This window comes from Macaca fascicularis, chromosome 10 (genome assembly GCF_037993035.2).
Source record: "Macaca fascicularis isolate 582-1 chromosome 10, T2T-MFA8v1.1".
NCBI classification, from domain to species: domain Eukaryota; kingdom Metazoa; phylum Chordata; class Mammalia; order Primates; family Cercopithecidae; genus Macaca; species Macaca fascicularis.
This window is the reverse complement of record NC_088384.1, coordinates 91,860,265-91,883,216: the sequence shown is the minus strand read 5'-3', so window position 1 is coordinate 91,883,216 and position 22,952 is coordinate 91,860,265. Positions and strand designations below refer to the sequence as shown.

The 22,952-nt window shown below is 45.7% G+C and overlaps 1 protein-coding gene across 10 annotated transcripts in view; it reads right to left on the bottom strand.

The window, feature by feature from the left end:
- PHF20 (PHD finger protein 20) overlaps nt 1-22,952 on the bottom strand; it is a 189,335-nt gene that overhangs the window by 151,999 nt on the left and 14,384 nt on the right. For all 10 annotated transcript variants that reach the window (XR_012419325.1, XM_074005202.1, XM_074005207.1 and 7 more), the window contains exon 2: nt 295-409. Coding sequence is in view for 5 of the 10 variants with exons in the window: in XM_005568880.5 (XP_005568937.3) it covers nt 295-377 (83 nt within the window). In the remaining 5 variants the exon portion in view is untranslated. The remainder of the gene's footprint in view (nt 1-294; nt 410-22,952) is intronic.

Below are 22,952 nucleotides of genomic sequence, written 5' to 3'. Positions count from 1 at the left end.
AGAGAGCTGCCACTATTAACCCTTCCCTTCCCTGTGGCCATTCATGCTTCTTTTTCCCAGAACTCTTTCAGATGAACAGGCAAAAGGGGAAAACAAATATGAACAGGAGATTACAGGACAGTCACCCTGACACCAGGATCCCTACACCAAAGAGAAAAGACTGAAGTTTCCTCCCATCTTCCAAGAGTCAGGGAGTAGAAAAACACCACAAAAAAAGCCTAAGCTACCACTCTATCAGTGCTGGCAAAAATCCTTTACTGAAGGGCTTTAATTAACAGAAAAATGTAAAAGTACCAGTTTTTTAAACGGTCCCGGGCTTCCAACTGGGCTCCCACTTCAAAGCTGATTCCTCGTCTGTTAGGTGGATGCTTTGTCATTTTCAGTCATCAACGGGGCTGCCTTTATTCTCCTGAAAAAGCCAATTAAATATTTATGAAACTTAGGCAAAGTCTGCCCAGAGTGTAGCATCATTCACTACACATAAAAAACAAACAGACATTATTCAAAACACAAAGCTCCATGAAACCCTGTTGGTGCCCTCATTCTAACACAGGTGTGCCTTCCACTGGTTCCTACTCCTCCATCGTGCAGCTTCCTGTAGTTTCCGGAACTGAGAAGACCCTCCCTCAACACTGCTTACCAAAGACTCACCTACAAGGGCCACCCCTTAGAACTACAAAAAAGCAACTGCTTTCGCAGTTAAATTCAGTCATCTGCTGATGCATTATTCAACAAATATTTGCTCAGTGACTATTTAAGAAACAGTCAAGACCAAAAGAGACACAGTTCCTGCCCTCAAGAACCCTTCAGTCTACCAGGGAAACACAAAAATTTAGCCAGTAAGCTGATGAATAAAATAACTGCAAACTGTAATTGCAATGAAATTTAAGAGTTACAAAAGAAGCAAACAAACGCCAGTCACAGTAATGTATGCCTATAGTCCCAGCTACTTGCAAGGCAGAGCCAGGTTGTTTCTTTGAGCCCGCGAGTTCGAGACCAGCCTGGGAAACACAGCAAACCTTCGCCTCTTAAAAACAAAAAAATTAAAAACAAAGGAAGCAAACAAAAGCTGAGATACTAATACTTGGTCCTCCTTTTGGAAGGCTGTACAAGGTCTGTTTATATTTTCTTTTCTTTTTTTTTTTTTTTTTTTTTTGAGATGGAGTCATACTCTTGTCACCCAGGCTGAATGTGGTGGCGCCATGTGGTGGCTCACTGCATCCTCTGCCTCCCAGGTTCAAGCAATTCTGGAGCCTTGGCTTCCTGAGTAGCTGGGACTACAGGTGCACGCCACCCCGCCCAGCTTATTTTTGTATTTTTAGCAGAGATGGGGTTTCACCATGTTGGCCAGGCTGGTCTCAAACACCTGACCTCAAGTGATCCGCCCACATAAGCCTCCCAAAGTGATGGTATTACAGGCATGAGCCACTGTGCCCAGAATTGTTTATACTTTCTTTGATCTATGTATATTTCCACTTCTTTTTTTGTTTGTTGGTTTGTTTTTTTGAGAAGGAGTCTCGCTCTTGTCGCCCTGGCTAGAGTGCAATGGCACGATTTCGGCTCACTGCAACCTCCACTTCTCGGGTTTAAGTGATTCTCCTGCCTCAGCCTCCCAAGTAGCTGGGATTACAGGCACCTGCCACCATGCCCAGCTATATTTCCTACTTCTTGAGTCCCTTCTGATCATTTGTATTTTTCTATAAGTTTTACCCAGATTTTATCATAAAACAATTAAACAGTACAAAATATTATCGTTTAATTCCTTTAATTGCCTTTGAATCTGAAGTCACAATTTGAATCTCTCCTTTCTCAATCCTGTCTTGTGTACTTGTGCTCTAAAGAATAAAATGTATATTTATGATCAGAGAACCAAACAGTAAAGCCAATTTCCTTTTGAGGGGAAAAACGGTGTACTGGATTAGGCTATTTACAAGAAAAGTGGCCCCCATAAAAGAACACTTCTGGCCAGGTGCGGTGGTTCAAGCCTGTAATCCCAACACTTTGGGAGCCCGAGGCGGGCGGATCACGGGGTCAGGAGTTCGAGACCAGCCTGGCCAACATAGTGAAACCCCATCTCCACTAAAAATACAAAATTAGCCGGGTGCGGTGGTGGGTGCCTGTAATTCCAGCTACTTGGGAGGCGGAGGCAGGAGAATAGCTTGAACCCAGGAGGCAGAGGTTGGAGTAAGCTGAGATCACGCCACTGTACTCCAGCCTAGGTGACAGAGCAAGACTCCATCTCGAAAAAGAAAAAAAAAAAAAAAGAAGAACACTTCTTGGCATCACTGAGGTAATTAATCTACTAATCTGCAGAGTCCTGAATGCTATCAGAGGAGCTAGTGGTGGTTCTGATGGACATGCAGCCACTCTGAGCTCTAAGGGCACTTGAACAGACCACCTCTCTACAGGACTAACTCCAGCCTAACTCCTTCCTCCCACTAAACTCTGGACTTTTTAAAAATTTTTTTAGACAGGGTCTAATTCTGTTGTCCAGGCTGGAATGCAGTGGCGCTATCATAGCTCACTATAGCCTCAAACTCCTGGGCTCATGTGATACTCCTGCCTCAGCCTCTTGAGTAGCTGGAATCAAAAGCATGCATCAGCACACCCAGGTTTTTTTTTTGGTTTTTTTTTTTTTTTTTTTTTTTGCAGAGACAGCATCTACGTTACCCAGGCTAGTCTCAAACTCCTGGGTCAAGCAATCCTCCTGCCTGGGCCTCCCAAAGTACTGGGATTACAGGATTACAGGCACAAGCCACTGCATCCAGCCCGATACACTGGCTTTTGACAGCCCACACTGCCCAAGCAATGCCACAGTACTGCCACAGCAATGCCTGCCTCCTACCAGGAACATTTTCTTTGCAATAAATGAATATGGAAAAAAATAACAGAAGCGATACTCATATCTAACGTGTAATAGCAGCATATTTTATGAAGATTTGCTTGCAATATATTACATAAAAAGGCAGGATGTAAAATTGTACCACATGGAGCTCACATTACAACTCATACACAGCCAGATGAGGTGGTTTAGGCTTATAATCCCAGCTACTGAAAAGGCTGAGGCAGGAGGATCGCTTGAGCCCAGAAGGTCAAGACTGCAGTGAGCTATGATTCTGCCTTTGTACTCCAGCCTGAGTGACAGAGCAAGAACCTGTCTCTTTAAAAAAAAAAAAAAAAAAAAAAAAAAAAAGGCCAGGCGTGGTGGCTCATTCCTATAATCCCAGAACTTTGGGAGGCTGAGGCTGCTGGATCACCTGAGGTCAGGAGTTTGAGACCAGCCTAACCAACATGGAGAAATCCTGCCTCTACTAAAAATACAAAATTAGCCAGGTGTGGTGGTGCATGCCAGTAATTCCAGCTACTCGGGAGGCTGAGGCAGGAGAATCACCTGAACCCAGGAGGTGGAGGTTCCAGTGAGCCAAGATCGCGCCATTAAACTCCAGCCTGGGCAACAAGAGTGAAACTGTGTCTCAAAAAAAAAAGGAAAAAAAGGCCGGGCGCGGTGGCTCAAGCCTGTAATCCCAGCACTTTGGGAGGCCGAGACGGGCGGATCACGAGGTCAGGAGATCGAGACCATCCTGGCTGACACGGTGAAACCCCGTCTCTACTAAAAAATACAAAAAAAACTTAGCCGGGCGCGGTGGCGGGCGCCTGTAGTCCCAGCTACTCGGGAGGCTGAGGCAGGAGAATGGCGTAAACCCGGGAGGCGGAGCTTGCAGTGAGCTGAGATCCGGCCACTGCACTCTAGCCTGGGCGACAGAGCGAGACTCCGTCTCAAAAAAAAAAAAAAAAAAAGGAAAAAAGAAAGTCATTAATTATTATTATTATTTTTTTTTTTTTTTGGAGACAAGGTCTTGCTCACTCTGTCACTCAGGCTGGTCTACAGTGGCACAAACCTGGATCACTGTAGCCTCGACTTCCTCGGCTCATGTGATCCTGCCTACTCAGCCTCCCAAGCACCTGGGACTACAGGTGCAAGCCACCACACCCAGCTAATTTGTTCTTTGGTAGAGACATGGTCTTGTTATGTTTGTCTGGGCTGGTCTCAAACTCCCAGGTTCAAGTGATCCTCCTGACTCGGCCTCCCAAAGTGCTGGAATTAGAGACATGAGCCATGGTACCCAGCCACTGATTCTTTTTGTAAAGACCGGAAGAAAAAAATAAGTTATAGGTTATTGGTGATTGTTCCTTTTTTCTTAATTTCCTAAATTTTAGTTTTTCACAATGAAAATTTTTCATAAGTGCATAATGTGAGGGATTATACATGTGAAGGACAATAAGCTATCTATTAAACAACCCATTCCAGGCCGGGCACAGTGACTCATGCCTGTAATCCCAGAACTTTGGGAGGCCGAGGAGGGAGGATCACAAGGTCAAGAGATCGAGACAATCCTAGCTCACATGGTGAAACCCTGTCTCTACTAAAAATACAAAATTTAGCTGGGCGTGGTGGCACGTCCCTATAGTCCCAGCTACTCAGGAGGCTGAGGCAAGATAATCGCTTGAACCTGGGAGGCAGAGGTTGCAGTGAGCCGAGATCGTGCCACTGCATTCCAGCCTGGCAACAGAGTAAGACTCCGTCTAAAAAAAAAACAAAAAACAAAAAAACAAAAAAAAAAAAAACAAAAACAAATTCTGAAGGGCTGATACTGGGAAACACATAAAGCAAAGCAAACCAAGGCAGAAATGGTTGACAGCTGTAATTAAGGAAGTTGAAACTTAAGCTGAAAAGCTGTGTTGGCAAGAGGTTCTAACTATTTGGACCCTAGGAAAGAAGTGTCAGAGGTTTGACAGCCTTTACCAAACATTCCCTAAGAAAATGAGATATCAAATCTGACATACACATGGCCAGGCATGGTAGCTCACGCCAGAACTTTGGGAGGCCGAGGCGGCTGATCACTCGAGGTCAGGAGTTCCAGACCAGCCAGACCAGCCTGGCCAACATGGTAAAATCCTGTCTCTATTAAAATTACAAAAATTAGCCAGGCGTGGTGGTGCATGCCTGTAATCCCAGATACTCAGGAGGCTGAGGCATGAGAATTGCTTGAACCCAGGAGGTGGGGGTTTCAGTGAACCGAGATCATGTCACTGCACTCCTGCCTGGGTGACAGAGCAAGACTGTCTCAAAAAAAAAAAAAAAAAAACTGACATACAGGTATAATCCAATCAGTAGAAAGGTCTTCATTTTGGCTTGCCTGAAATACCACGTCAAATTATCTTGTTCTCTGACTTAATTCATACCAAGCAATATTCTGATTATTAATTTCCCCTCCCAGATTATATAAAAAGGTGATGCCCAACAAGAAAGGCAGGATGAAACTTAATACTCACTGAGCTATTATTTGTCAGGCTCTGTGTAGGCGAACAGTCTTCTTTTACCAAAGTAACGGAATTTAATGTAATGGGGTTAAATGCTTGGCCTTGAATCCCCAGTTAATAAAATCATTCAGTTAATAAAATCATTAACTGAATGAATTTATATAAATTATTTAACCCCTTATTAGCTGAATGAATTTGTGTAAATTATTTTCCTCTCTGTAAAATAGGGATGGTGATAATAATAATATCTATCTCCAAGCAGTGGATGTGAGGATTAAAATATATAATCCATTTAAAGAGCTCAGGACCGGCACAAAGTAAGAACTACACAGTTAGTAGCTGTAAATAACTATGTTAGCACAAATGAGGAAATTCGGTTTAAAGTAACTTGGTTAAAGTTCAAGTGCTAAGTGACAGGCCCCAGAACAAAAGTCAAGGTTGGCCTGACTTCTGAATTAATTGTTTCTACCACATTACTGTCCCCCAGGCACCCCAGGAGGCCTTCCATTAAAATGTAGGAGGGAGGGAGGCAGTGAATGAATGAAGATGAGCAAATTATTCCCAAAATCTCAATAAAACCAATTCCTCTTCAGGCTGAATCCTCAGAATTCCTGCTATTTATGAACTAAAACCTGTTTCATTGTAACTCTGACCCATGTGTTTGAAGTTTCACTCTCTGGTATCACACAGAACAGAAAACTAATCTGGCTTTCCCATCCCATTACCAATTTCCTCTTCACCCCTCTGAGGTGGCAGAGTTTGTTTTTAAATTCACATTAATTCACCCAACAAACCACCAACGAGTATTATCAGTAAGTCACTATGCTGGAAATGCTGAAAATTAGGAATCCAACTCAGTCCCAGCTCTAGTCCACCCAGCAAGACAAACTCAAACACTAAGAAGGCATGAATGAGTTCTAGCAAAGGGTGAAGGGAGGGGCAGAGGGGAAATCATCTGAAAGTATCTATTTAAATTGACAACATCTACTAAAGAATAAAAAAGAGTTCAATAGAGAAGCAGGAATTTCAAAAAAATTACATAAGTAGTACATTTTTACTTCCTTCATTTAGTTTCTAACACAATTTTTCTGAAGATGCAATAGGACTAAGATTCTGTAGCGTTTAACTTCTCTTCAGGGCCTTAGCTTTTTCTTCCAAAATTCACCAGCTTCCAGAAAAAGAGAAAAAGGGAACATGTTCAATATGGACATGGAGAGAATTTTAAAAACTCATGCAATCTGTATTCACATAGGATTCCATTTTAAAAGACCTTGGCAGGATTTCAAATTACTCCTTTACATTCAAATTTCCCTACAATGGGAACTCACTGCTACACAGGAGACACAGGGCCTAGTTTATTTCCTTAAATACAGTATTCGATCAGTGTCCCCTGCATCAACGATAATGAAAGCTTTAAATGCACACTGTGCAGCACAGTTTAAAGGGCACTTTCACAAATGACAAACTGGAAGAAAATAACTGCAACTCGTATGACAAAGAGCTAACTTCCATTATTAACAAAGAGTGCGTACAAACCAAGGACAAAAAAGTTCAAACAACTTACTCTTTTTTTTTTTTTTTTGAGACGGAGACTTGCTCTGTCACCCACGCTGGAGTGCAATGGCATGATCTCGGCTCACTGCAACCTCCGCCTACTGGGTTCAAGCGATTCTCCTGCCTCAGCCTCCCAAGTAGCTGGGATTACAGGTGTGTGCCACCACGCCCAGCTGATTTTGCATTTTTAATAGAGACGGGGTTTCTCCATGTTGGTCAGGCTGGTCTTGAACTCCCGACCTTAGGTGATCCACCCGCCTCGGCCTCCCAAAGTGCTGGGATTACAGGCGTGAGCCACCGTGCCTGGTCACAACTTACTTTAAAATGTGCAAAGTGGGCCAGGTGCGATGGCTCACACCTGTAATCCCAGCACTTTGGGAGGCCAAGGCGGGTGGATCACCTGAGGTCGGGAGTTCAAGACCAGCCTGACCAACATGGAGAAACCCCGTCTCTACTAAAAATATAAAATTAGCCAGGCGTGGTGGCACACACCTGTAATCCCAGCTACTAGGGAGGCTGAAGCAGGAGAATTGCTTGAACCCGGGAGGCGGAGGTTGCGGTGAGCAAAGATTGCACCATTGCCCTCCAGCCTGGGCAACAAGAGCGAGACTTCATCTCAAAAAAACAAAACAAAACAAAATGCGCAAACTGTAAGAAATGGCATATTTGGAGGTCGAGTACAGATACAAAGGTCTAATGAACACGTGATAATATATACACATAACATCACCCTAAATTAAAGGAAATGCAAATTAAAATAACAAAATTTCACTTCTCAAATTGGCAAAAATTTAAAGGTAGTGTTAACAGGGATGAGGAGAAGAGACCATGCTCAAATGCTTCTATCCAAAGCATTAACTAGAAAAGCTTTCTAGAGGCAATTTGGCACCACTTACAAAAACATAATCTCTGCCCAACAATCCCATGGCCAATAACTCATAATGAAGACATACCCTCAAAGCCTATCAGATTATCCATAACAATAATCAATAGAGCTTTGAAATTTCTGCAACCAAAACATACATCAAAAGAGGACTGTGTCTCAGCCACTCAGGAGGCTGAGGTGGGATTGCTTGAGCCCAGGAGTTTGAGGCTGCAATAAGCTACATCATGCCACTACAGCTATTAAAAGGAAAAATGGGCCAGGCACACTGGCTCACACCTGTAATCCCAGCACTTTGGGAGGATATGGTAGGTGGATTGCTTGAGCTCAGGAGTTCAAGATCAGCCTGGACAACATGGTGAAATCCCATCTCTACAAAAAATACAAAAAAATTAGCCAGGCATGGTAGTACGTGTCTGTAGTCCCAACTACTTGGGAGGCTAAGGTAGGAGGATGGTTTGAGCCCAGGAGGAAGAGGTCGCAGTGAGCGGAGATTGTACCACAGCACTCTAGCCGGGGCAACAGAGCCAGACCTGTCTCAAAAAAAAAAAAAAAAAAAAAAAAGGCCAAGTGCGGTGGCTCACACCTGTAATCCCAGCACTTTGAGAGACCGAGGCAGGTGGATCACCTGAGGTCAGGTGTTCAAGACCAGCCAGGGCAACACGGTGAAACCCCATCTCTTCTAAAAATACAAAAATTAGCCTGGCGTGGTGGCACATGCCTGTAATCCCAGCTACTCAGGAGGCTGAGGCAGGAGAATCACTTGAACCCAGGAGGTGGAGGCTGCAGTGAGCTGACATCATGCCACTGCACTCCAGTCTGGGTGACAGAGCAAGATTCCATCTGAAAAAAAAAACAAAAAAACTACCAAAGAAGTAATTGTCAGCAGGAATTACCTAGATGGTATGATTTTATTTTATTCTGGTGGTGGGGTTGCTTCTTTATGTTTCTTCATTTTTCTTTTTTTTTGAGATAGGGTCTCACTGTCACCCAGACTGGAATGCAGTGGCGCGATCTCAGCTCACCGTAACCTTCGCCTCCTAGGCTCAAGCAATTCTCCTGCCTCAGCCTCCTGAGTAGCTACGATTACAGACATAAGCCACTACTGCCCAGCTACTTTTTGTATTTTTAGTAGAGATAGGGTTTCACCATGTTGGCCAGGCTGGTCTTGAACTCCTGACCTCAAATGATCCACCCACCTTGGCCTCCCAAAGTGCTGGGATTACAGGCATAAACCACCACGCCCAGCCCGTTTTTTAAATGTTATTTAAATATGCAAATTTTTCACCAGGTACACTGGCTCACGCCTATAATCCCAGCACTTTGGGAGGCTGAGTACAGGCTCATGCCTGTAATCCCAGCATTTTGGGAGGCCAAGGGGCAGATAGCTTGAGTCTAGGAGTTCAAGACCAGCCTGGGCAACTTGGTGAAATCTCATCTCTACAAAAAATACAAAAAGAAAAAAAACTACAAATTTTTTAAATGCAAGAACTTAATTCTTACACTATTTTACTATTTACTGGATCTTCACAACTGCCAGATGACATAATTGGGACTAATGTAATGTTACCATGGTATAGAAGTAAAATTAAGTTACAGGGAGGAAACTGACATGCAGAGGTGCTAGCAAATTTCAAGGTCCTCTGAGGCAGAATTTCCTCTTATCAAAAGTAACAGGATGTCTACAGAAGTAGAAAAACTGCTTCTCAAAGGTCCTTCCTCTTTCTCTGACCAAAGTCGTTGCGATGCTTATATTCATGTCTTTAGATATAAACATAACTTGAATACAGGAAGATAAAGCAACTGGGTGCTTTTCAAATGTTGTGTCAGAATTATCACACCATTATATAACAAGCAGAAATACTTAATTTTTTAGAAAAGACAAAACCTAACACTGGTCCAGATGCGGGGAAACAGGTACACTAGAACACCTCCTGGGGTCCTGACCATGGCCATCTTTTTATACCTCAATCTAGAAGCAAAGAACAAAGAACAAGCTGTGGAACTGCTTATACTCTTAGACTCATTCAGCCATTTCAAGCTAAAGAATACAGTCCAGGATAAAAATAAATCATTTGTGAAAATGAGAAAAACCAATAGCTCTTTACATAAGATTCTGGGGAAGCTGGATGTAGTTCATCCATTAAAAAACAAGAGAATATTTAATCAAAATTCAATACAGTAGTACTACATTATAAACTCAACAGATATCTAATAAATTAAATAAAGAATGCTATTAAGCTACTACTATGATAAAGACGTAAACTAACCTTACAAAAAGAGAGTAGATATAAAATACCCTTATGCAAACTAACGAGACCCACATAAAAAAAAAAATTTATAGTCCGGGCACGGTGGCTCACGCCTGCAATTCCAGCACTTTGGGAGGCCAAGGCGGGCAGATCATGAGGTCAAGAGATCGAGACCATCCAGGTAAACATAGTGAAACCCATCTCTACTAAAAAATACAAAAATTAGCTGGGCATGGTGGTGTGCGCCTGTAATCCCAGCTACTCAGGAGGCTGAGGCAGAACAATCGCTTGAACCCGAGAGGTGGAGGTTGCAGTGAGCTGAGATCGCACGACTACACCCCACCCGGGCAACACAGTGAGACTCTGTCTCAAAAAAAAAAAAAAAATTATAATAACTAACCTTACATATATTAACTAATTTAATCCTTACAAAAATCACAGAAGTACTATATTAATCCCCATTATAAAAATGAGGAAAAAGAAAGTTAAGGATACTAATATAGTAAGGAGCTAAGCTAGCATCCGAACCTCAGTCCAGTAGCTCCTGAATTCAGATTCTTACCCCAAGTTTATTTACAAGGTACATTGTTGAACTCTGTTTCTTCACTTATGATATGGGGATAGTGGCCCCTATCGTGGGTGCTACGAGAATTAAATGAGAAAGGTCTGCAAAACCCCTATTAAAATGTCTAACACAAACTAGGTAGTCAGCTGGGTGCAGTGGCTTACACCTGTAATCCCAGCACTTTGGAAGGGCAAAGTGGGCAGATCACTTGAGGTCAGGAATTCGAGACCAGCCTGGCCAATGTGGTGAAACCCTGTCTCTACTAAAAAAATACAAAAATTAGCCAGACGTCATGGCACACACCTATAATCCCAGCTACTCGAGGGTGAGGCAGAAGAATTGCTTGAACCCAGAGATGAAGGTTGCAGTGAGCCAAGATGGTGCCACTGCACTCCAGCCCAGGCATCAGAGTGAGATTTGTCTCAAAAATAAATAAATAAATACATAAATAAATAAATAAAGTAGGTACTCAATAAATGGTAGTAGATTTTTCTTTTTTCTTTTTTTTTTTTGAGACGGAGTCTCGCTCTGTCGCCCAGGCTGGAGTGCACTGGCCGGATCTCAGCTCACTGCAAGCTCCGCCTCCCGGGTTTACGCCATTCTCCTGCCTCAGCCTCCCGAGTAGCTGGGACTACAGGCGCCCGCCACCTCGCCCAGCTAAGTTTTTGTATTTTTTTTAGTAGAGACGGGGTTTCACCGTGTCAGCCAGGATGGTCTCGATCTCCTGACCTCGTGATCCGCCCGTCTCGGCCTCCCAAAGTGCTGGGATTACAGGCTTGAGCCACCGCGCCCGGCCAGATTTTTCTTTTTTCTAAGACGGAGTCTCACTCTGTCCCCAGACTGGAGTGCAATGGTGTGATCTCAGCTCACTGCAACCTCCTCTCCTCCTGGGTTCAAGCAATTCTCTTGCCTCAGCGTTCCCAAGTAGCTGGGATTACAGGAGCGCACCACCACGTCCAGCTAATTTTTGTATTTTTAGTGGAGACGGGATATTGCCATGTTGGCCAGGCTGGTCTCAAACTCACGACCTCAGGTGATTCGCCCACCTCAGCCTCCCAAAGTGCTGAGATTACAGGCGTGAGCCACCACGCCCACATTTTCTGAATTCATATCACATTTACAGTTAATGTACTGACAAAGACTCTGGGTTTTATTTTGGGAGAGACAAAAGAGTACTGTCGCTATGGTAACTGGAAGTCTTGCCCTCAGCAATCCCTTTGTGCTCAAGGAAAAGAGGAACAACAAAGAATTAAAAGTGATAGATGGGTATGGAACAAGACCTTTCAGTGAATCAGCTCTGGGACATGGGTAGAGGGAAATAAACTCTGGGACTTTCGAGGAAAAAAATCTCTGGGACTCTCAAGGAATAAAATGCCAATCACCAGAAACTATAGAACAGGCTTTGGGATAATCTAATGGTGCTTATCACAAGGCTTGGATTCAACCTCCATTAAAGGGTGACAGTGCCTTTTAACTCAATACAACCACTTTAAATTGAGGGACACTTCAGATGAAAGACCAGCTTAAATCTTTATGCCCCCTTCATTCAAGAAATATTCATTGAGTGCCTGCTGTGTGCCAGGTACTGGAGATAGATAATGGGAGGACAAGGCACCCCAGACCCCGTTCTCTAGTGAGGAAGGCAGCTAAGAAACAAGATAAGCACATACATAATGGTCATTTTTTTTTTTTTTCTTTTTTTTTAGGCAGAGTTTCACTCTTGCTGCCCAGGCTGGAGTGCAGTGGCGCAATCTTGGCTCACTGCAACCTCCACTTCCCGGGTTCAAGCAATTCTCCTGCCTCAGCCTCCTGGTAGCTGGGATTACAGGCATGCACCACCACGCCCGGCTAATTTTTGTATTTTTAGAAGAGACAGAGTTTCTCCATGATGGTCAGGCTGGTCCTGAACTCCCGACCTCAGGTGATCCACCCACCTCAGCCTCTCAAAGTGCTGGGATTACAGGTGTGAGCCACCATGCCTGGCCTTTTTTTTTTTTTTTTTTTGAGACAGAGTCCAGCTCTTGTCGCCCAGCCTGGAGTGCAACGTGTGATCTCGGCTCTCTGCAACCTCCGCCTCCCAGGTTCAAGCAATCCTCCTGCCTCAGCCTCCCCAGTAGCTGGGATTACAGGCGTGCGCCACCATGCCCGGCTAATCTTTGTATTTTTAGTAGAGACAGGGTTTCACCATGTTACCCAAGCTGGTCTCGAACTCCTGATCTCTGGTGATCCGCCCACCTTGGCCTCCCAAAGTGCTGGGATTACAGGCATGAGCCACTGCGCCACACGAGCATATAAAGATCATTTCTGACAGAGATAAGTAATTGCGGGAAAAACAACAAAATAATGTGAACCAGCAGCATGGAAAGGACTATTTTAGATACGGCTGTTAGAAAGGACTCTCCGAAGATGGGTGCAGTGGCTCACACCTGTAATCCCAGCACTTTGGGAGGCCGAGGTGGGCGGATCACCTGAGGTCAGGAGTTCGAGACCAGCCTAGCCAATATGGTGAAACCCCGTCTCTACTAAAACTACAAAAATTAGCCAGGCACGGTGGCAGGCGCCTGTAGTCCCAGATACTCAGGAGGCTGAGGCAGGAGAATTACTTGAACCCAGGAGGTGGGGGTTACAGTGAGCCAAGATCGTGCCACCACACTCCAGTCTGGGTGACAAACCAACACTGGGTCTAAAAAAAAAAAAAAGAAAGAAAAGAAGTAAAGAAAAAGAAAGAAAAGGACTCTGCGAGGAACTGAGGTCTAAGCAGAGACCTAGGTGACAAGAAGGAGACAGCCATGTGATGATCTAAGGAAAGTGACTTCTAAGCAAAGGGAACTACTAGAGGCAAAGAGCCTCCGGCAGAAACGAGCTTTTCCCACACACAGCCTGAGCCTAGAAGGTTGAGACTTCCCGCAGCCCCTGCTGCTGTCCCAGGAAAACATAAACAATTTTAGCCGGTCCAGTGATACCTGGGTCTCCCAGGAAGAAGCCTTCAAGAGGACTTTCTGCCAAAGTTCTGCCTTGGAGGAAGGCCAGGGAGTGCCTAGGGATGGGTGCACAGACAGGTTTTAGACTCACATTTTGATCAATGGTGGCTCCAGTCATGGTTGGCTGAGAAACAACAAGAAAAATCACTGGGCGTGTTTGCCCAGATATCAAATGGGATCAACGGCCCCAATTTCCTAGCGTTGTGAAGAGTAAGTGAGCTAATGGATGTCAAGTGCTTAGCACAGCAAACTCTAAATGGTACTGGTGATGGCAATGGTGATATACTAGCAAAAAAGACATCAGACACAAAGAATTATAGTCAATATTATTAAAAATTAACACAGTATCCAATATATTAAAGTGCATAAAGAGCACATCTTTAGTCCTAGGGAAGTGACAAATTGGTTCAAGTAGGACCTCTTTCACGTCACACTAGAAGAAAGGGAATTAGTTCCTTTTACTTGACAAGGTAGGGAAGGAGGGAGGAAAGGCAGAAGAGGTAAGGAGGAAGAAAAATAAAGGAAGGAAGGAAGGAAGGAAGGGAAGGCAAGAATGAAAAGAGGGAAGACGCCAGGCACGATGGCTCACGCCTGTAATCCCAGCACTTTGGGAGGTCGAGGAGGGCAGATCACCACAGTTCAGTAGTTTGAAACCAGTCTGGCCAACATGGTGAAACCCCATCTGTACTAAAAATACAAAAAATTAGCCGGGCATGGTGGCATGTGCCTGTAATCCCAGTTACTCAAGAGGCTGAGGCAGGAGAATTGCTTGAGCCCAGGAGATGGAGGTTGCAGTGAGCCAAGATCCAGCCACTGCACTCCAGCTCGGCGACAGAGCAAGACTCTGTCTCAAAATAAAAGAGTGAAGAAAGAAATAGGCCTCAAAACTTCCCCACTGTCTTCCCAGGTACTTGAAATGCTTTCTCCAAGAGTCAAACATTTCCTTCCATAATTAAAATGCAAAGAGGGCCGGGCGCGGTGGCTCAAGCCTGTAATCCCAGCACTTTGGGAGGCCGAGACGGGCGGATCACGAGGTCAGGAGATCGAGACCATCCTGGCTAACACAATGAAACCCCGTCTCCACTAAAAATACAAAAAAATTAGCCGGGCGTGGTGGCGGCGCCTGTAGTCCCAGCTACTCGGGAGGCTGAGGCAGGAGAATGGCGGGAACCCGGGAGGCGGAGCTTGCAGTGAGCCGAGATCCGGCCACTGCACTCCAGCCTGGGCGACAGAGCGAGACTCCGCCTCAAAAAAAATAAATAAATAAAATAAAATAAAATAAAATAAAATAAAATAAAATGCAAAGAGACAGCAAACATGAGTTGAGTTTACTCATTCCAAACTACTGAGAATGAGTTGATTAAATCAGTGGATTTTCCCAGTAGCAATGGAAAGGGCCTGGGCCAGGGTTGGACCTAAAATGTATCTGTTGTATGACCTTTGGCATATTACTCAATTTCACTGAGCTAATCATCTTACCCTTACAAGTTCCTTCTCCTTTTGTCCCCATCAAAGTTTAAGGCCTTAAGATTGGCAAGTGTGCCAAACTAGAAACATGGGCACTTCCCTTACCTCCTTCTCCCTCTCACACTTGGACACCATTTTGTTGGACCTGCTTCTAAGTCTCGCCCATTGCCAAGTGGATACCCAGTATCAGCCCTGCATCAGTTCTAATCTTGATTACTCCAACAGCTCTTGACAGAGCTCCAAGCCGCCAGCTACACCTTCCCCAGATCCAAATCAATACTGTCTCATGAGATGACATCTTCTCAGTGGTTATTTTATGACAAATACTATTCTAAGATATATATACACACACACACACACACACACATATACACATACTATTCTAAGATATATACTACTCTAAGATATGTATGTATATACTAAGATATATATACTATTCTGATATATATATATATAAAAAACTATATCAGCCCATTTAGTGTCTACCTCTTCGGTTTGTAATGAGCATTATTCCCATTTTACGGATGAGAAAACTCAGGTTCACAAAGTAAGTTTCCCAAATACCAAAGCTAGCCAGGTATTGGGACAAGGAATTGAACCGAGGTAAGGCTGACTCCAGTTAACTACACTGCTGCTAATCTTCATCACTGCTACTACAGTGATATTTCTAAAATCTAAGTCTGATCTTAAGACTTCTATTTTTTTTTTTTTTTTTTTTGAGACGGAGTCTTGCTCTGTCACCCAGGCTGGAGTACAGTGGCCGGATCTCAGCCCACTGCAAGCTCCTCCTCTCGGGTTCACGCCATTCTCCTGCCTCAGCCTCCCGAGTAGCTGGGACTACAGGCACCCGCCAATTCGCCCGGCTAGTTTTTTGTATTTTTTAGTAGAGACGGGGTTTCACCGTGTTAGCCAGGATGGTCTCGATCTCCTGACCTCGTGATCCGCCCGTCTCGGCCTCCCAAAGTGCTGGGATTACAGGCTTGAGCCACCGCGCCCGGCCAAGACTTCTATTTTAAAACAGTTCAGGCCGGGCACGGTGGCTCACGCCTGCAATCCCAGCACTTTGGGACGCCAAGGCAGGTGGATCTCAAGGTCAGGAGTTCAACACCAGCCTGGCCAACATGGTGAAACCTAACCTCTACTAAAAATATAAAAATTAGTTGGGCATGGTGGCTCAAGCCTGTAATCCCAGCACTTTGGGAGGCCAAGATGGGCGGATCACGAGGTCAGGAGATCGAGACCATCCTGGCTAACACGGTGAAACCCCATCTCTACTAAAAAATACAAAAAAAGAAACTAGCCGGGCGAGGTGGCGGGCGCCTGTAGTCCCAGCTACTCGGGAAGCTGATGCAGGAGAATGACTTGAACCCGGGAGGCGGAGCTTGCAGTGAGCTGAGATCCGGCCACTGCACTCCAGCCTGGGCCACAGAACGAGACTCTGTTTCAAAAAAAAAAAAAAAAAAACTAGCCAGGCGAGGTGGCGGGCGCCTGTAGTCCCAGCTACTCGGGAGGCTGAGGCAGGAGAATGGCGTAAACCAGGGAGGCTGAGCCTGCAGTGAGCCGAGATCCGGCCACTGCACTCCAGCCTGGGTGACAGAGTGAGACTCCGTCTCAAAAAAAAAAAAAAAAAAAAATTACAAAAATTAGCCAGGCATGGTGGCCCATGCCTGTAATTCCAGCTACTCAGGAGACTGAGACAGGAGAATCGCTCAAACCCAGGAGGCAGAGTTGCAGTGAGCCGAGATCACGCCACTGCAGTCCAGCCTGGGTAACAGAGCAAGGCTTCATCTCAAAAAAAAACAAAAACAAAAAACAAAAAAAAAACAGTTCAGTAGCTCCGCTACAGAACCATAATCAAGGTACTCAGTGGAGCATTCGGGCCGTTAGTGAGTTAGCCATTATAACCAAGCCAAAAGAAACTCTAAAGATGGGAGCTTAAAAGGACAGAAGCAGGCAAGCTTTAGCAGACGGGCTGTGGGACACACTGGTTATGAGCCAGAACTCTGAAATAAGAGTGCCTGAGTTTGGACCCCAGCCCCACCACTTTCCAGATAAACTTGCACAAGTCATGTCCTCTCTGAGCTTCCCCATCTGTAAAATGAGGGTATCACTAGCACCCACTTCAAACCATCATACAGGTGTTGTGAAGATAAAAGTTACTTAGTACAGGCCAGGCCTGGGGGCTCACACCTGTAATCCCAGCACTTTGGGAGGCCAAGGCAGGCTGATCACCTGAGGTCAAAAGTTTGAGATCAGCCTTGTCAACATGATGAAATCCCGCCTCTACTAAAAATACAAAAATTAGCCAGGCGTGGTGGCATGCACCTGTAATCCCACCTACAGGGGAGGCTGAGGAAGGAGAATCGCTTGAACCCGAAAGGCAGAGGTTGCAGTGAGCCGGGATCACACCATTGCACTCCAGCCAGGATGACAGAGCGAGACTCCGTCAAAAAAAAAAAAAAAAAAAAGTTATTTAGCAGAGCCTGGCACACAATAAGCTTGCAAGGTTATTACTGTTCTTGCTGGGCATGGTGGCTTAAACCTGTAATTCTAGCATTTTGGGAGGCAGAGGCGGGCGGATCATCTGAGGTCAGGAATTTGAGACCAGCCTGGCCAATGTGATGAAAACCCATCTCTACTAAACACACAAAAAATTAGCTAAGCATGGTGGCAGATGCCTGTAATCCCAGCTACTCAGGAGGCTGAGGCAGGAGAATTGCCTGAACCCAGGAGGCGGAGTTTGCAGTGAGCTGAGATCGATCCACTGCACTCCAGACTGGGCAACAAGAGCAAAACTGTGCATATATTAAAAAAAAAAAAAAGGGGGGGGATGCTGGGCGCCGTGGCTCATGCCTGTAATCTCACCACTTTGGGAGGCAGAGGTGGGTGGTTCATGAGGTCAGGAGTTCGAGACCAGCCTAGCCAACATGGTGAAACCCTGTCTCAACTAAAAACACAAAAAATTAGCCAGGCATGTTGGTGCACGCCTGTAGTTCTAGCTGCTCAGTTGGCTGCAGCAGAATTGCTTGAACCCGGCAGGTGGAGGTTGCAGTGAGCCGAGATCCCACCACCGCACTCCAGCCTGGGCGACAGAGTGAGACTGTGTCACCAAAAAAAAAAAAAAAAAAAGGTTATTACTGTTCTTACTACCCATACTCCTGCCACATCCAAACTCCCTGCAGTTCCGACCTCCAGGGCCTTTGTATAAACAAGCTGCTTTTTTTTTTTTTTTTTTTTTTTTTTTTTTGACAGTCTTACACTGTCACCCAGGCTGCAGTGCAATGGCACGATCTTGGCTCACTGCAACTTCTGTCTCCCAGGTTCAAGCGATTCTCCTGCCTCAGCCTCCTGAGTAGCTTGGATTACAGGAGCACACCACCATACCTGGCTAATTTTTATATTTTTACTAGTGACGGGGTTTCACCATGTTGGCCAGGGTGGTCTCGAACTCCTGACCTCAGGTGATCTACCTGCCTCCACCTCCCAAAGTGCTGGGATTACAGGCATGAGCCACTGCACCCAGCCAAATAAGCTGCTTTCTCTTCCTGGTCCTTCATGACCAGGCTTAGCCATTGGCACCTCCCTGAAGGACTTCCTTCACACCTGCATTCTCTCATGGCAACCTAACTTACCCTATGGGTCACAGCATTCATCACTCTGCACTGAAACTGCCTATCTAAGTAGATTTCTCTCAGAAGGCAATGAACTCCTCATAGGCATCCCCAGCATCTAACAAGCAGTGCCCTTAATATGGTGGTCAAATGCTTATTAAATGATATAACCTGGCCAGGCGCGGCGGCTCACACTAGTAATCCCAGCACTTTGGGAGGCCGAGGTGGGTAGATCACCTGAGGTCAATTCAAGAACACCCTGGCCAAAATGGCAAAACCCCACCTCTAGTAAAAATACAAAAATTAGCCAGGCGTGGTGGTGTGCACTGGTAATCCCAGCTACTCAGGAGGCTGAGGCAGGAGAAAGGCTTTAACACGGGAGGTGGAGGTGGCAGTGAGCTGAGATTGTGCCATTGCACTCTAACCTGGGCAACAGAGAGAGACTACATCTCAAAAAAAAAAAAAAAAAGAGGCCGGGCGCGGTGGCTCAAGCCTGTAATCCCAGCACTTTGGGAGGCCGAGACGGGCGGATCACGAGGTCAGGAGATCGAGACCATCCTGGCTAACACGGTGAAACCCCGTCTCTACTAAAAAATACAAAAAACTAGCCGGGCGAGGTGGCGGGCGCCTGTAGTCCCAGCTACTCGGGAGGCTGAGGCAGGAGAATGGCGTCAACCCGGGAGGCGGAGCTTGCAGTGAGCTGAGATCCGGCCACTGCACTCCAGCCTGGGCGACAGAGCGAGACTCTGTCTCAAGAAAAAAAAAAAAAAAAAGAGATAACCTCAGCCTTCTCACTGGCAAAATGGAAATAAAAACAGAAAAGAGGCCAGGTGCAATGGCTCACACCTGTAATCCCAGTACTTTGGAAGGCCAAGGTGAGAGGATCATTTGAGTGAGGCCAGGAGTTTGAAGCCAGCCTGGGCAACATAGTGAGATCTCATCTCTACAAAAAATAAAAATATGGAGCTGTGCTAGGTAGCTCACACCTGTAATCCCAGCACTTTGGGAGGCCAAGGCGGGTGGATCACTTAAGGCCAGGAGTTCGAGACCAGCCTGGCCAAAATGATGAAACCCTGTCTCTACTAAAAATACAAAAATTAGCTGGGTATGATGGCAAGCACCTGTAATCCCAGCTACTAGGGAGGCTGAGGCAGGAGAATCACTTGAACCCAGGCAGAGGTTGCAGTGAGCAGAGACTGCACCACTGCACTCCAGCCAGGGAGACAGAGCAGAACTCTCTCTCAAAAAGTAAAAATAAAAATACAAAAATAGGCTGGGTGCGGTGGCTCACAGCTGTAATCCTAGCATTTTGACAGGCTGAGGCAGGCAGATCACCTGAGATCGGGAGTTAGAGACCAGCCTGACCAACATGGTGAAACCTCACCTAGACTAAAAATACAAAATTAACTGGGCATGGTGGTACATCCCTGTAATCCCAGCTGCTCCGGAGGCTGAGGCAAGAGAATCGCTTGAACCTGGGAGGCAGAAGTTGCAGTGAGCTGAGATCGCGTCATTGGACTCCAGCCTGGGCAACAAGAGTGAAACTCCGTCTCAAATAAATAAATAAATAAATACCCAGGCACGGTGATACACACCTGTGGTCCTAGCTACTCAGGACGCTGAGGCAGGAGAATCACTTGAGCCCAGGGGTTCAAGGCTGCAGTGAACTATGACTGCACCACTATACTCCAGCTTGGGCAACAGAGCAAGAGACCCTGTCTCAAAAAAAAAAAAAAAAAAAAAAAAGAAACAGGAAAGAGATCAATATCATCCATCTCAAAGGGTGTAGAGATTCAAGGAGATAATCATATGGAGGTTCTTTGAAGAGTGTTATCCACAGGTAAACACAGAAACTATTACTATTCCTTGCGTGCAGAGGTAGGCAAAGCACGTGGAATGAAGCAACTGAAGACAGACCACAATTTTATCCCTGGGGCTTAAGAAAAGCTGTATCCATTTCTTTAGGCACTGAGGGCTCCAATCTATCAATACTCTGTACTCTCTGAGTGATATAGTCTATAGCTCTGGAGTGAGTTTTGAGACGGAGTCTTGCTCTGTCGCCAAGCTAGAGGGCAGTGGCTCAATTTCGGCTCACTGCAACCTCCACCTCCCTGGTTCAAGCAATTCTCCTGCCTCAGCCTCCCAAGTAGCTGAAACTACAGGCGTGCGGCACCACACTGGGCTAATTTTTTGTATTTTAGTAGAGACGGGGTTTCACCATGTTGGTCAGCATAGTCTCGATCTCCTGGCCTTGTGATCCACCCACCTCAGCCTCCCAAAGTGCTGGGATTACAGGCGTGAGCCACTGCGCACAGCCGAGGGGAAGTCTTATTTATTTATTTATTGAGACGGAGTCGTGCGCTGTCACCAGGCTGGAATGCAGTGGCGCAATCTTGGCTCACTGGAACCTCTGACTCCCTAGTTCAAGCGATGATTCTCCTGCCTCAGCCTTCCGAGTAGCTGCAATTACAGGCATGCGCCACCATGCTCTGCTAATTTTTTTTGTATTTTTAGTAGAGACAGGGTTCTACCATGTTGGCCAGGATGATCTTGATCTCCTGACCTCATGATCCACCCACCTCGGCCTCCCAAAGTGCTGGGATTACAGGCGTGAGCCACTGTGACTGGCTGGGAAATCTTTCTTTAAACACACCTGAGTAGCTATCCTTACAAGATTTCTTTTTTTTTTTTTTTTTTTTTGAGATGGAGTCACACTGTGTCGCCCAGGCTGGAGTGCAGTGGTGCAATCTCAGCTCACTGCGACGTCTACCTCCTGGGTTCAAGTAATTCTCCTGCCTCAGCCTCCTAAGTAGCTGGGACGAAAGGCACCTGCCACCATGCCCAGCTAATTTAGTAGAGACGGGATTTCACTGTGTTGGCCAGGCTGGTGGTTTCAGTCTCCCAAAGTGCTGGGATTACAAGTGTGAGCCACCATGCCCGGCCTATTCTTACAGAGTTTCTTAATTGAAATATCACCATATTACGAAGGAAAACAACTTGGAGATGAAATCATTACTCAACAGGGCCTCGAGAGACATTTTCACGCCTATGGAGTTTTAAATACCTAAGTTATTTATGAGACAATTCGTTAGTTCCCTTATCCTGGCAGGGCATGGTGGCTAACGCCTGTAATCCCAGCACATTGGGAGGCTGAGGTGGGAGGATCACCTGAGGTCAGGAGTTCAAGACCAGCCTGGCCAACATGGTGAAACCCCATCTCTACTGAAAATACAAAAATTAACCAGGCATGGTCACAGGAGTCCGTAGTACCAGCTACTCAGGAGGCTAAGGCAGGACAATCGCTTGAACCCAGGAGGCAAAAGTTGTAGTGAGCCAAGATCGCGCCACTGCACTCCAGCCTGGGTGACAAGAGCAAAACTCCGTCTCAAAAATAAATAAATAAATAAATAAATAAATAAATAAATAAAATTCCCTTATCCTTTAAATATTAACTTTTATTCCTAGCCTTTAGTATTAATACCAGGAAATACTTAATATTTACTGATTTATTACCACATGCTAAATCCTTGACAAACATCTCACTCCCAACAATGTAGAGAAGTCAGCAGTATTATTCCATTTTACGAAGGAGGATTAAGAGGCTTAAAGCAATAAACAACTTGCCCAAAGTCACCTGGCTAGAGAGAAGAGCTGGGACTTCAGAAGCAAGACTTCTTTCCTCCAAAACCCACTACCCTGTTTTTTGTTTTTTGTTTTTTTTAAGAGTGTCTGGCTCTGTGGCCCAGGTTGGAGTGCAGTGGCATGATCCTGGCTCACCGCAACCTCTGCCTCCCAGGCTCAAACCATCCTCCCCACCTCAGCTCCCCCAGTGCTGGAACTACAGGAACGTGCCACCACACCTTGCTCATTTTTGTACTTTTTATAGAGGCGGGGTTTGCCATGTTGCCGAGGCTAGTCTCGAACTCCTCAGCTCAAGTGATCTGCCCACCTAAGCTTCCCAAAGTGCTGGAATTACAGGTGTGAGCCACCGCGCCCGGCCCCCACTAACCTTTATTACTTTTTTTTTTTTTTTTTTTTTTTGAGACGGAGTCTCACGCTGTTGCCCAGGCTGGAGTGCAGTGGCGCGATCTCGGCTCACTGCAAGCTCCGCCTCCCGGGTTCCCGCCATTCTCCTGCCTCAGCCTCCTGAGTAGCTGGGACTACAGGCGCCCGCCACCGCGCCCGGCTAATTTTTTTTTTGTATTTTTAGTAGAGACGGGGTTTCACTGTGGTCTCGATCTCCTGACCTTGTGATCCGCCCGCCTCGGCCTCCCAAAGTGCTGGGATTACAGGCTTGAGCCACCGTGCCCGGCCCAC